We start from the raw sequence: 13,947 nt of genomic DNA, 5'->3' as shown, positions 1-13,947 counted from the left end.
TGTCAATCAGAAACTTTTTTACACCTTGATTGAAGAGAACTGAGAGAGAGGAAAACATCTGATAAAATATGATTATAATAGAAATAAACTTTTACTTTGTGGTGAAAAATAAAAAGGAGGATTAATTCATTCTAAAAGAAGATATCAAGATCACGTTTTTTTCCTTTTTTTTCAAGAGTATCTGGTCGAATTGTGCTTTTTTTAAATCATTTTATTCGCACGACTTTTCAAATCTTAAACATAATGGTCAAAATGGAAAAAGGTGAGTTTATTTGTGCAGCACCTTTAAAAAAAAAGAAAAAAAAAAGAAATGAAGAGTGTATTACAGTTTTTTTTCTGATTGTTTACGCACTATCTTTGAAACTAGACTATTTATACGAAATACACTCTAAACCACTAAACCAGCAAAACATTATACATCTCTTGCAAAAACAAACTATTCTTTTAAAACTCTTCAAACTCTTTTAAAGAAATTTTAAGTAAACACACATACAAGTATGGATGAGTATTCTGAATATAACAAACTATCAGTACATATAAAGAAAAAACTCATCAAACAATAAAATCAACTGTGTTTACATGTGTCAGTGTGGAAAGACAACTGGAAAAATAGTGCAGCAATGCAAAAAGTGTGTTTATAATATTACTGATCAAATAAACTGAGTGTAAAGCAGAGAACATGCATTCAGTTTGACTACGAGTGTGAATGGTTGCAGAGATAGAGCTTCAAGAATCACTGATAGAGTTTAAACTGTAATACCAGATGGTGAATATGGAAAAAATAGTTTATTTGTGTTTGTGCACCTTCAAACAACAAGGTGATTCAGATAACTTTGTGTTTTTCCAATTCACAATAAAATATAAATAAATATACATAAAAATAAATATTTATAAGGGTTTATATTCAGTAATAATTTGCTTTTCATGGCCTCGACCTTTAGCTGAACCTTCAGCTGCTCTGAGACTCTGAGAGGAGGAAGAAGCATCTCTGATCTTTTGGCTCCACCTAGTGGCCGATTAAAGGAACAGCAGCAGATTACAGAGACACTTTCAGGTGTTTGAGAAGTGATGCTGAAGTTCAGCTTTAATAGTTATTGTTTATTCAGCTTCCCTGTTAAATAAAAGTGAGCTGAATGTTTTAATATCAGATAACAATCAGGGAGTTTTGTGGTTATTACTTTAAAATTGTGTGCTTTGTTTTATCTGATATTTTTATGTGTTTACATTAAATAAAGGAGGAAGTTCATACAACATGTAGTGATGCTTTGACATGAGACAATGGTTGTTTATGTGGGTTGAACTGGCAAAATAGTTTTATTCAGATGACCTAAAAAGCAGAAAGTTTATTAACAGATTATCAGAATAATTATCAGATGGCTGATTTGTCGACTGATAATTTTATAAACACAAATTAAATACGTTAACAGACATTTTTTCATTGATCCTTCAAATAAAACACCAATGAAAGCTGTGATATTTGACTGTTTAACAATAAACGTTATTGTATAAAATGACATTAATACACTAAAACAGTAAACTTCATTTTAAATGTATATAAAAACATGTGTACTTACTTATTAAACTTGAATGAATGAATGAATGAAAAATGATCTAATACATATAAAATGCTGCCATATAACTTAAAATATTGGCACATATCAGACAACATATATCAATATAACTGTGACATCAGGCTCTAGTTGTAAGTTAGTTTACTGCTGTGTGACTAATTGTTGCTCCAAAATTAATGAGGTTTTTTTTGGTGTGTAAAATTAAATGTTTTTTATATAATTTTATTTTAAATGTTGTTTAATGTGTTGACGTAATGTCTGTGGATTGTGTGCTGTGTACACACGTTATTCCTTCTTATCTATCTATCTATCTATCTATCTATCTATCTATCTATCTATCTATCTATCTATCTATCTATCTATCTATCTATCTATCTATCTAGTAGTTTCTACCAAATATTATATAAAGAAACTGCAGATCTTCTATTATTGTATTCTAAAAACATAAAACATAAAAGAATAATTTAGATAAAGATAATTTAACAGATATATTTTATTAGATTTAATGTAATGTATCTGGGCTGACTCTTCATCCTCCACGTCAGCAGGTGGCGCTGCGGCTTCCTGTCCATATCACGCAACTTCCGCTCACTCTCGTCCAACGTTGCTAACTCGCTAGCAGCAGCTCGTGTTGTTGTTATTAAAACTTTTGTTAAAACAGTAAAACAAATAATAAAATAAAAATGAACAAACTGATTAAAACGCAAGACTTTGACTCGTATGAAATCGAGGAGCCGAGTGATGAAGAGAGAGCTTCCAGCAGGTGAGTTACATTAAAGTTAGCTTAGCTTTAGCAACATGAGGCTAAATAGCTCAATGCTAACATGTAAACAAACAAGAAGAGGTACTTGTACTTTACTGTTGTATAGTTTGATGTACTTATACTTTACTGTAGTACAGTTTGAGGTACTTGTACTTTACTGTAGTAGTTTGAGGTACTTGTACTTTACTGTAGTAGTTTGAGGTACTAGTACTTTACTGTAGTACAGTTTGAGGTACTTGTACTTTACTGTAGTATAGTTTGAGGTACTTGTACTTTACTGTAGTAATTTGAGGTACTTGTACTTTACTGTAGTATAGTTTGAGGTACTTGTACTTTACTGTAGTACAGTTTGAGGTACTTGTACTTTACTGTAGTATAGTTTGAGGTACTTGTACTTTACTGCAGTACAGTTTGAGGTACTTGTACTTTACTGTAGTATTTCCATGTGATGCTACTTTCTACATCTCAGAGGGAAATATTGTACTTTCTACTCCACTACATTTATTTGACAGCTTTAGTTACTTTTCAGATGCAGATTTGACACAATGGATAATATAACAAGCTTTATAAATACAACACATTGTTAAAGATGAAACCAAAAAGCAGTGTGTAGTCGGCTCACATTTCAGATGTCTATGAGTTGTTAACAGCTCCACCAAATACTGATTTTTCCCTCTAAACTTCTCACATGCTTTCATTTCAATAAATGTTCAAATGATCCAATATTTCAGCAACAATCAAAGATTAGAGAAAAAGTCCAAAAACTGAAAACACATTTGTGTATCAGAACTTAGTTTTTTCTTCTTCCCTCTCCCATTAATCATCTCACCACCCCTCACATTTATCTGCTGACCCTTTGGAGGGGCCCCACCCCTAGGTTGGGAACCACTGGACTAAACTAGCTAACTGTATATAAAGTAGTGTAAACTAGCTCCACCTCCAGCAGCTACAACAGTAACATGCTGCTCTAACACTGATGCTTCACTATTAATAATCTAATGATGTCATAATAATAATATATCAATCAGAGGACCAAACCACTACTTTTGATGTGGTTTTGAAGCAGACCTGATTTTTTTCTCTCTGTGTTTCAGTTCGGAGGACGAGCTGGACGTGCTGCTGAACGGGACTCCTGAGCAGAAGAAGAAGCTGATCAGAGAGTATCTGACGGGGGAGAGCGAGTCGTCCAGTGGCGATGAGTTTGAGAAGGAGATGGAGGCGGAGCTCAGCTCCACCATCAAGACCATGGAGGGAACCTGGGGACCGTCCCAAGCAGGTGAGACTCATCAAACAGACTGAGAGCTTCTTCGTAGTTTTTTCTAAATAATTTGTGACAAATGATGTAAAATGGGTTACAGAACATAGTGTTGCATTGCAAAATTGGATTATATTTATTCCACATTTTAGTTCACATTTATTTTCCTGTATATAATCAGATATTTAGGAAAAAATTCACCAAATTACACCAGTTGGACACTGGGTATATAAGGGTCATCAACCCTTATATACTTTGTGTATTGTACATGTATATTGTACTTTTGTGTTTAATTGAGACGTGCGTTACCACATGAATCTTCCTGGTGGGATAATAAAGTTTATCTTTATCTTTTAAAGTGTTCTGATGTTCTAGTTAAATGTGTTTGTGTCTCTGCAGCAGTAAACCAGGGTGAAGGAGGAGGTGGAGGTCCTGAACTTCCAAACTCTTTAATGTACGATAAAATCTACTTTGACTCTGACTCGGACGAGGACGAAACACCCAGTAAGAGATGAGAATGATCAGCATCAGTTTTCCTCCGTTCAGCCTCATGAATCAAACCTAAACAGTGACTGTGTTAAATGTTTGCAGGCGGCTCCAGCAACAGACGACGCAGGCGGCGGATCATACCGACTAACGATGAGCTGCTGTACGACCCAGACAAAGACGACAGGGACCAGGCCTGGGTGGACGCCAAGAGGAGACAGTAAGACCCTCACTAGTTTATTCAGCCTGTTCTCAGGGTGGTGATTTATTTTATTTACCAGCGTCTTGTCGTGTGCAGGTATAGCAACAGGAAACGACCAGCGGGGGCGTTTCGGTCGCAGCGCAATCAGCAGTCAAGTTTACCGATCAGCGACGCCATCCTGAACTGTCCCGCCTGCATGACCACGCTCTGCCTGGACTGTCAGAGGTGAGATTTAATTACAACTCAGATCAAGTTCACCACATGTGGAGCTTAAGGAGCGTCACTAAACTAAAGGAGGGATGTTCTAATGAAGGATTGATGTTGGTTGTCATCCTGGACGATCCCCCAATTCATGTAATGCTCAGTCTAGGGTCGTCTGACACACACAGGACAAAGCAAGCTCCATGAGACATAAAATGTTTTTTTTTGTATTTACATAAATAAATATACAACACACTGGTTTTAACACACACTAAATCATTACCCAAAATGAATGAAACACCACTAATGGGGTGAATTCAAAATGCACCATATGTAGTGATGCTTTAAGTTAGGGCTCAGCGATATACATAAAATCAAATATCATGATATATTTGACCCAATGCCTCGATATCGATATAGCAACAATATTGTAGGGATGGCTATCGATGCTTTAACAAAATATTTACACTATGAAAGTTTGATAAATAACCATCAGTAATGTGGATATAATGACAAAGTGGGTAAAAGCAAATAATAGAACAGCTAGAACAGTCTGTTCATAAAATTACATAACTTAACTGTAATGCAGCCTATAAAACCAGGAAAAGAAACACTTGTATATCACCATATCCAAATTCTAAGGCGATATATAGTCTCATATCACAATATCGATATATTGCCCAGCACTACTCTAAGTACACTTATTTTAATGCCCTGCATTGTCTAACATAAAGCAATGATAGGCAGCTGTATCGTGGAGGATTGTTACTGGCATCTTGTTTCTCTTTTCCTCACCAGTTAACGAAATGAAGCCCTGAGAAATTACCCTTTCTCATGTGACTCAGGCTCAGGTGCAGTTTCAGTGTGTATTTTGGGCTGAGACGTAGTTTTTATATGAACCTCACACCTGCAGGGTTTTTAGTAGTTTTATTTTAGGGTCAAATCATTTAGATGTGGAGTGGTGGCTTCTATTCACATGATGTATCACTTTAAAGGTACTTGGATTTGTGCTGTATCATAACTTTTTAAATGATACCCAGCTCTACTTCTCACCAGAATCATTCAAATCAAACTGTTAAAGTCAACATGTGATGATGTTTGTTTGTGTTCACTCAGACACGAGAAGTACCGGACGCAGTACCGAGCCATGTTCGTCATGAACTGCACGGTGAAGAAGGACGAGGTGCTGCGCTACAAAACCGAGGAGAAGAAGAAGCCGAAGAACAGGAAGAGGAGGAGGAGGGGTGAGGATGAGAAGGAGGAAGGGCAGAAGGAGGCGCAGACAGTCACAGTCGCTCCTCTCGAGCCGGCGCCGGCGGGGATGGACGCAGGTGAGGTTTACCACCCGGTGCAGTGCTCTGAGTGCTCCACAGAGGTCGCTGTGTTCGACAAAGAAGAGGTGTACCACTTCTTCAATATCCTGGCCAGTCACTGCTGACACTGACAAGCCTCTGAGACACTTTTTCAGCTGCAGAAGAAGAACGGGACTGTTTCTGAAGCGTCTCTGATGATGATGAGGAGGAGGAAGAGGAGGAGGAATCCCAGAAACCCAGAGAGCTGCCTGGGTCGACTACGTGTAAATTTGTATTAAAATATCTGAAAAAGACTGAAGTTTGACACCAATTTTGTGCTTTCGTGGTCATAATGAATAATACTGGACCATTACTGGACTTTTTTTTTTTAGGATAGTTAATTGGTTATTGATATTTCAGGGTTACAGGATCCTTTTGTCTTTTTTTTATTTGAATTGTGATCCATGTATGTACTGAACGAGACATTTTACAGTTAATAAAATAAACTTCAGTGTAACGTGACACCGACACAGTTCATAAATGATCTTAAACCTTTAAATGTTCCTCTGCTGAAGTTTTTCTTTGTATTTATCTGCAGACACAAAGTACTGAGCAAATGAAAGTAATTTGCATTTATTTAAATTTAGGTTTTTTCAGCTTTAGCATCAAAGATCAGATGTCTTTGTTTCAAGTTGCACCTTCTGTAAACACTATTATGGTAAAGGTTGAGTTATTAGAAGATGTGACATTGTGTGTAGAACGTTTAAGATCCTGTCAGAAGATCCTGGAGGTTCTTTGGTTCTCGTACAAGAACATAAAACCTCCTTTTTTCTGTGTGGTTTGTCAGTATGAGTCACAGTGAACTCTCTAAACTGCCTAAACCTGTTTGAAATCACCTGTTGAGGAGGAGCTGAACGTTCCTGTCGGCTGATCATTAAGGTGACCTGTTCTGCTCTGTTTGTGGACGAGTTTCATTCACAAAAAGTATTTGAGGTTGCTGCTCTTGTATTAGAGGAGCTGAAACTATAAGAACATGTGAATCCATCAGAGCAGCTGAACTGTGACAGAAATAAACAGGAAACACTTTGAAAATGATCCGTAACCAGACCTGTCATGATAACAAATGATCACAATAAATGGTATTATTGTCATTTGAAGATCATTGTATATCACTGATATAATGATAATATAATAGCATACACCATTTATAATAAATGTACCATGTCTTTCTTGATTTCTGCAGATAATTAGTTGGATAAAACCTGCAAACCTTGTTAAGATATCTGACTTTGTTTGACAGAAACAAAAAACTTTTGGGTAATAAAAAACTCTTCTGAAACAAAAATCTCCAACAAATGTGGACTAATATGATGAGGCAGAGGGTTTATTTGTGTACAGATTTACTTATTTTTACTCTTAGTTTTTCATGACAAATAAAATAATTCTTTGGAGAAACAGTGTTGAATAAAGAGTGGACCATGTTGGTGGAGTAAGGGATATAACAATTAAATACCTTTAATAAATATAATACAATACATGTGTGTATTTTTTTTTTTGTATTTTTGAGAAATAAATATAAAAATTTTAGAGTAAAGAAATACAGACAAATGCATAAAAAAGCTGAACAAAAACAAAAAAACTGAGGTGTTACAGGTGTAATGAATTTACGTATATAATAATATAAATAATAATATAAGATAATATGTTAAATAAATAAACCATTGTTGAAATATATAAGTATTTTATATAAAATATATCTACTGTTCTAGATTATAACCATAGACTGTATACCTCGCCTTTAAATGACTCTGCGTCATTGCGTCAGAGCCGTACGTTGGCACGCTGAGCTCTGATTGGCTAAAACTGAAAACCTTCTGATCTGACGTCACACGCCGTCATACGCGGAATTGCGTAAGAAAACAAGAGAGAAGAGGAGAGGAAGAGAAAAGGAGGAATAATAAGAAGAAGAAAGTTGTGACCATGGCTCTGGGAGACTGTTGGAAGCAGCTGTCGTGGTTCTACTATCAGTATCTTCTGGTGACGGCGCTGTACATGCTGGAGCCCTGGGAGCGGACGGTGTTCAGTATCCTTTAACATGGTGGAGCTAACATGCTAACGGTAGCCTGTTCAAAAGTTTACTGTTTTTAACCGTCAGAACTGTTTAAATGTTTAACGTTTCTAACCGTTAGACCGTTTAAATGTTTAACGTTTCTAACCGTTAGACCGTTTAAATGTTTAATGTTTCTAACCGGTAGAACCGTTTAAAAGTTTAACGTTTGTAACCGTTAAACCGTTTAAAAGTTTAATGTTTGTAACCGTTAGAACCGTTTAAAAGTTTAACGTTTCTAACCGGTAGAAGGGTTTAAAAGTTTATAATCAGAGTTAGAAAGATGGAAGGAAGGAAGAGAAGACAGGAAGGAAGGAAAGAAATACAGAAGGAAGGAAGAGAAGACAGATGAAGGAAGGAAGCGAAAACAGGAAGAAAAGATGGAAGGAAGAGAAGACAGGAAGGAAGGAATGAAATACAGAAGGAAGGAAGAGAAGAAGGAAGGAAAGACAGATGAAGGAAGGAAGGAAGGAAGCGAAAACAGGAAGAAAAGATGGAAGGAAGAGATGACAGGAAGGAATGGAGGAAGAGAAGAAGACAGGAAGAAAGAAAGGACAGAAGGAAGAAAGAAAGGGAGGATGGAAAGATGGAAGCAAAAGAAGACAGGAAGGAAAGTGGGCCGGTTCTGGTCCGCGGGCCTCATGTTTGACACCACTGAGTTAAGTCATTTTAAAACATGTAAATAAGAGAGATGTACCTGTATTAGTGATGTCACTGACAAGTTTGAAGGCAAATGAAAAATAATGAACGCAAAGTAAAATAGTTAACGTGTTTTAATGTTTAATGAAAGCCGAATTAATCTGCTTATTTTTGGTGCATTTGGAGGAAGAGAAAAGCCAGATTTAATAACATTTTAATACCTTTATGCTTTTGAACATTTTGTTCTGTAAGCTTCTTATATTTACCTTTTTAGCAATAAATCGTTAAAACTCGTCTGGATTCACTTTTTGAATTGCTGTCGATTTACGTATCAGTCACTGTAGTTTCAGAAGCTGTATCACTTTATTTGTCTACTACACCTTCTTCTGTCTGTAGGTGAGGAAACATTAAATATGTGGAAATGTAAACGGAGTTCAGGATGTGGTTAGAAAAGAGGAGGAGGAGGATCTGCAGGCACTGGAGCCACAGTCAGGTGATTCATACGTCTGTAACAACCAGTTTACATCACATGTAGGTTTTTAATCCGGTTTAATTTAATGATGTTTGACTCAGAACAAACTTTAACCCGGACAGTCAGGCTCAGTTTAGAAAAGGGAGGGAAAGAAATGGGAGTTAATAATTAAGGTGGTGCTCGTTGTTATGGGTGTACTTTGATCTATAGCCGTCACCATCTCATTATGTATGTGATGTTTTCCATCTGTTAACAGGTGTGTTACCTTCCCCCCACCTCCCACCTCCCACCTTTCAGCTCCTTTATCTCCTTCCCCCCCAGGTGAGGTGTGTCTGAGAGCTGCCACCCATCAAAACATAATGATTTCTATCTTTTGACACTCATCATCATATTAGTGATGTTTTTAATGGCTCAGTGTACAGACAACAAACCAGTAACAGTGTTTCCCTCGGGGCGGCCTCCCGCAGCTCCCCTCCCCACAGATCCTATTACAGAGAATTTGCACCAGAAACAGACAGTTTAAAGGAATTCTATTTATAAGTCTTAACATGTTTTATTCAATAACAATAATCAGAACAAAACACTTCTTTGTCCCACCGGATGGAACAGAACAAAGTGCTTCTTCAGTCGCGATTGTTTGCTGAATTTCAATAGTTAAAGCGATGGTCCGGCGTAATTTCGACCTAGCATCATATGCACCATGAGGTCTATCTAACCACCCGCTCCGTTTTTTTTCTTCATTTTGTCGCAAACTGGTGGAGTTAGAGCCATCAGCTGAATGGCTTAGTACAGGCGCTAACGGACCCACCAGTGTATCTGGTAAATTACTCCACTAATTATGCCTGGATTGTTATCAAACTTCTACAGTAGTACAAATAGGGTCTTTACTCATAAATCGATACATTGGAAAGTTTGTAAGTAAACCAGGAGTTTATTAAAATAACACTTACCTGATGGATTTTACTCTGCTGCTAAAGCTGGAAACATCGCCGAAATCTCACGCAACCACACGGGATTTCTGTGATCGTGAGATTTCGACGATTAGTTATTAGTGGGGTAATTTACGAGATACTCTGGTGGGTCTGTTAGCGCCTGTACTAAACTATTCGGCTGATGGCTCTAACTCCACCAGTTTGCGACAAAATGGAAAAAAAAGCGGAGCGGGTGTTTAGATAGACGTCATGGTGCATATGACGATAGGTCCAAATTACGCCGAACCATCCCTTTAATACCGATTAATCACATTTTTTATCGCATATTTAAAGTTTTATTATTTTGCATTTCTCAAGTTTTTAAGTCCATATTAACAATGAACCCCCCTGCCCCCCCTGAAAGTCAAGTTAATTTAATTGAATCTTATCTTTATATATATATATATATATAGCGCCAAATCACAACATTTTAAGGTCACTTATCCTATAGAACAGGTCTACACTGTGTGCTGTTCTTGATAAATAAACTAAATAGGCTTATGTTATTGATCTTTATGTGAAAGCATTTAATTTCACTCTACATTGTTTTTGTGGGGCGCCCCCCGCCACCCCATTATAATAGTAGGGGAAACACTGAGTGATCATTATTTGTAAAAAATCAAATAGTTGCCGTTTACAGCTTCATAAAATAAAAGCTCTTTCTTTACCTGTGACACTACCTCCGCAGCACAAAGGAGTTTGAGTCCCAGTAGAGATCAGATGTTCCTGGTCTCAGATGAACATGAATAGAAGTCAGAGTAGCTTTATTGTCATGTTTAAGGTCAGTCAACAATATAATGAAGTTTAGATAGCTCTCCCTAAAGAGCCCGCCACGTTATTATCTGTGGCCCGCGAGAGCTTAAATAGCATGATCTTAACTTATGTTAATGTACAATATTTGTGTACTTGAATAAATAATAAATGCAGAGACAGTTATTCAACAATATGTTAAGGAGTAGTTATATTTATACAGTCTTATAATTCCAGCCGGACCTTTGAGGACAACCTTAATGCTGATGTGACCCAGAGTTAGACACCGCTGCCCTGAGGCATAAAAACACAGCAAAACATAAATAAATAAAAGCACCACACCTTCACTGTGTGAATGCTGAACCAGAAGAAACATACATTGACTCTAAGCTGTTTGTTATCTTATTATCTGAGCCAAGAATCACCAGATCATTAAACATCCAGACTTTGAAAAGACATATGTAAGAATCTGGACCTGTTTCAGAGAATATCAGACTTTATTTCTTATTACTTTAAAGGAGTAGAGCAGAAGTGAGTGTATGTGAATGCACAGCCATTGACTTGTGATCAGAAAAGGGAAGAGTAATAAATGTGTGGCTGTCCTATTCAAGCAGCGGAGCCTCCTTGTTTTTATTTTATAACCTATATAAGTATGGGTGTCTGTTAAGCTCGGTTACACAAGTTTCTCCTTATTGCTCAACCCGACTGAAGAGTACAATGACATCAGTTCTTCTACTGCAGCGTAATGCGCAACAAGCAACGTCTCTGCAGTGTTGCAACGTGAAGTGATGTAACTGCTCGGCAGAATAAATCAACTTATTTTCCTGGGGGGGGGGGGTTTTCTCAATATATTATATATATATATATAAATATTATTAGAGCTTAGAAAAACAAGAATAAAAGGAGGTAGGACTAGAAAAGTTCTTTACTTCATCTTTCACCCTTTCAAACATTGAACATTGGTTATTTATTATTATTATTAAATGCATTTTGTTATATTTTGCTGCCTATATATTTTATTTTAACATGTTCGAATAAACTAAAAAACTAAACTAATAAATAAATTAATCACTGCAGCTCTAAAAAAAAAAAAAAAAAGACAAAAGAAACAGACAAATAAAATCATCTTAATGTGGAAAATGAATTGATTATTTTCTCTATAAAATGTCGTGGTGACGTCTTCAAATGTCTTATTTGATCTGAAGAATCCAAAATCCCAAAAAATATACGTTTATTATCATGTTTGTCACAAAAAGCTTCAAAAACTTCACATTTGAGAAGAGAGGTGATTGTTTAAGTGACTGATGAGTGAATCCCAGCAGCTGTGTGTTCCTCCTTAACTCCTCTCTCTTAGACTCTCTGCTGATCTCTGTAGCCGGCATGGCCGTCTACACCGGCTACGTCTTCATGCCGCAGCACATCATGGCCATCCTGCACTACTTCGAGGTCGTCCAATGACACGACGGCGCCGCCTGCTGCCCTCCGCCGGCATCACACTCCGGTCCCGTCTGTCTCTGACTTCCTGTCCGTCAGCCTCCCTCCTCCCCATGGCGTGGTGTCTCCTGGGTTTGAAGGTGGGGGATCGTTTCCTGTTTCCACACACACGCACACACACAGACACACACACACACACACACACACACACACAGGCACACACACACACGCACGCACACACACACACACACACACACACGCACACACATGTCGAGGCAGAACTTCTCCTTCTTACCAAAAAGATGATTCAAAATATCAAAGGTCAAAGGTCAAAACAAGCTCTGAACTCCATGCCTTGTCGGAGGCCATGTTGGATGATGACATCGCTCCTCCTGGACGGCTCCTCCTGGACGGCTCCTCCTGGACGGCTCCTCTTCCTCCTCCTCCTCCTCCTCCTCCTCCTCCTCCTCCTCTAAATTATTTGGGATGAATGAATGAGCAGCGTCGGGCTGTGAGACGTTGGACGAAGGTGCGCTTGGTTTCATTCTCTCCTGTTTTTTTGTGTTCATCTCCTAAAATCAAGCGCACCTTTTGATGTTTTTGAAAATGTCGGGTGGAGTGACGGGACACTTTTTTGTTTTGTTTTTTAATTTTAATTTCATTTAGAAATCAAAGCGTTGTCGCCTCTGTAGAGTTTGAATCAGACAGCAGCTTTTTAAAGAGCCAAATATGATTTTCAGAGAGAGTCGGACTAATGAACGAAGCCTGAATGTTGAAGCTGCTTCTTTTTTTTTCTGTTTTTCTTTTTGAAGTCATTTTCAACCGTTTTCACTTGTTTATTTACATCAGTCACTCCTCTTTTGTTCTGTTGGTGAGATATAATGTGATTTATGAGACGTCACATTTAATAAAACTGTCATTAAAAACATGAATCGCAATGTTAACGCCTGCTGTAGCATCACATATACATAGATATACATATATATATATATATATAATACATGAGCAGCTTTGAGTGTCTATTAATTAGACAAATAATCATATGAATCAATAAATACAGTCACAGTATTTATTGGCCTATTTCAATAGTTTAAAGGTGCATTATGGAGGATTTAGTGACATCTAGTGGTGAGGTTCAACACCTAAATAAAGGCTCATTCCAAGGTAATAAAAACAGTTTATTCACTAATTAAAACAAACTTATATGAAACTTATTATATTCCATCTCTGCTGCTAATTTCTACGTACTGCACCTTTAAGTCGACACATTATTAGTAAACATTGTTTTTATTCACAAACTTCATTTCACGGTTATATTTAAACTATTGCAACTAACTATTAATGTCATTATTCATTAACTGGTGATTATTATTTATATTTTAGATATTCATGTTAGTGTGATGTCAGACAAATAATGAATCATATGAATAAATACAGACATAATATTATTTGTACTAAGTTTAATACCTGATTTCAGACCTGTGTGGTTATATTAAGGCTGCAGCTAACTTTCATTTTCATTATTTATTAAATCTGCTGCTTTATTTTCTTTTACTAATCATCTACGAAACATCAGGAAATATTGAAAAGTTTCCTTTACAGCTTTCTGAAGCTCAAAGTGACGCAGATATTATATCACATGTTCAGATTATTAGGATTTAAGATGAAGAAAAGTAGAAGTAGTTTTCTATTAATTACACAAATAATCATTTGAATAAATATGGACACAATTTATTTATTTATTGCACATTGTATCGTCATTCCTTTTTTTCATTTACAAAGTTTATTCCATGATTTCACACGT

At 36.8% G+C, this 13,947-nt stretch overlaps 1 protein-coding gene across 1 annotated transcript; it reads left to right on the top strand.

Annotated features, from left to right (window-relative positions):
* The first annotated feature begins 2,182 nt into the window (after positions 1-2,182).
* Positions 2,183-6,303, top strand: eapp (e2f-associated phosphoprotein). Its single transcript, XM_062440370.1, has 6 exons — positions 2,183-2,334; positions 3,429-3,610; positions 3,989-4,093; positions 4,181-4,295; positions 4,374-4,502; positions 5,595-6,303. The coding sequence occupies exons 1-6, from the start codon at positions 2,255-2,257 to the stop codon at positions 5,914-5,916; spliced, it is 933 nt and encodes a 310-aa protein (XP_062296354.1). The 5' UTR covers positions 2,183-2,254; the 3' UTR covers positions 5,917-6,303.
* The last annotated feature ends 7,644 nt before the right edge of the window (positions 6,304-13,947 follow it).

Source organism: Scomber scombrus, chromosome 19 (genome assembly GCF_963691925.1).
Source record: "Scomber scombrus chromosome 19, fScoSco1.1, whole genome shotgun sequence".
Lineage (NCBI taxonomy): Eukaryota > Metazoa > Chordata > Actinopteri > Scombriformes > Scombridae > Scomber > Scomber scombrus.
The sequence above is the reverse complement of the archived record's forward strand: the minus strand, read 5'-3'. Positions and strand labels throughout refer to the sequence as shown.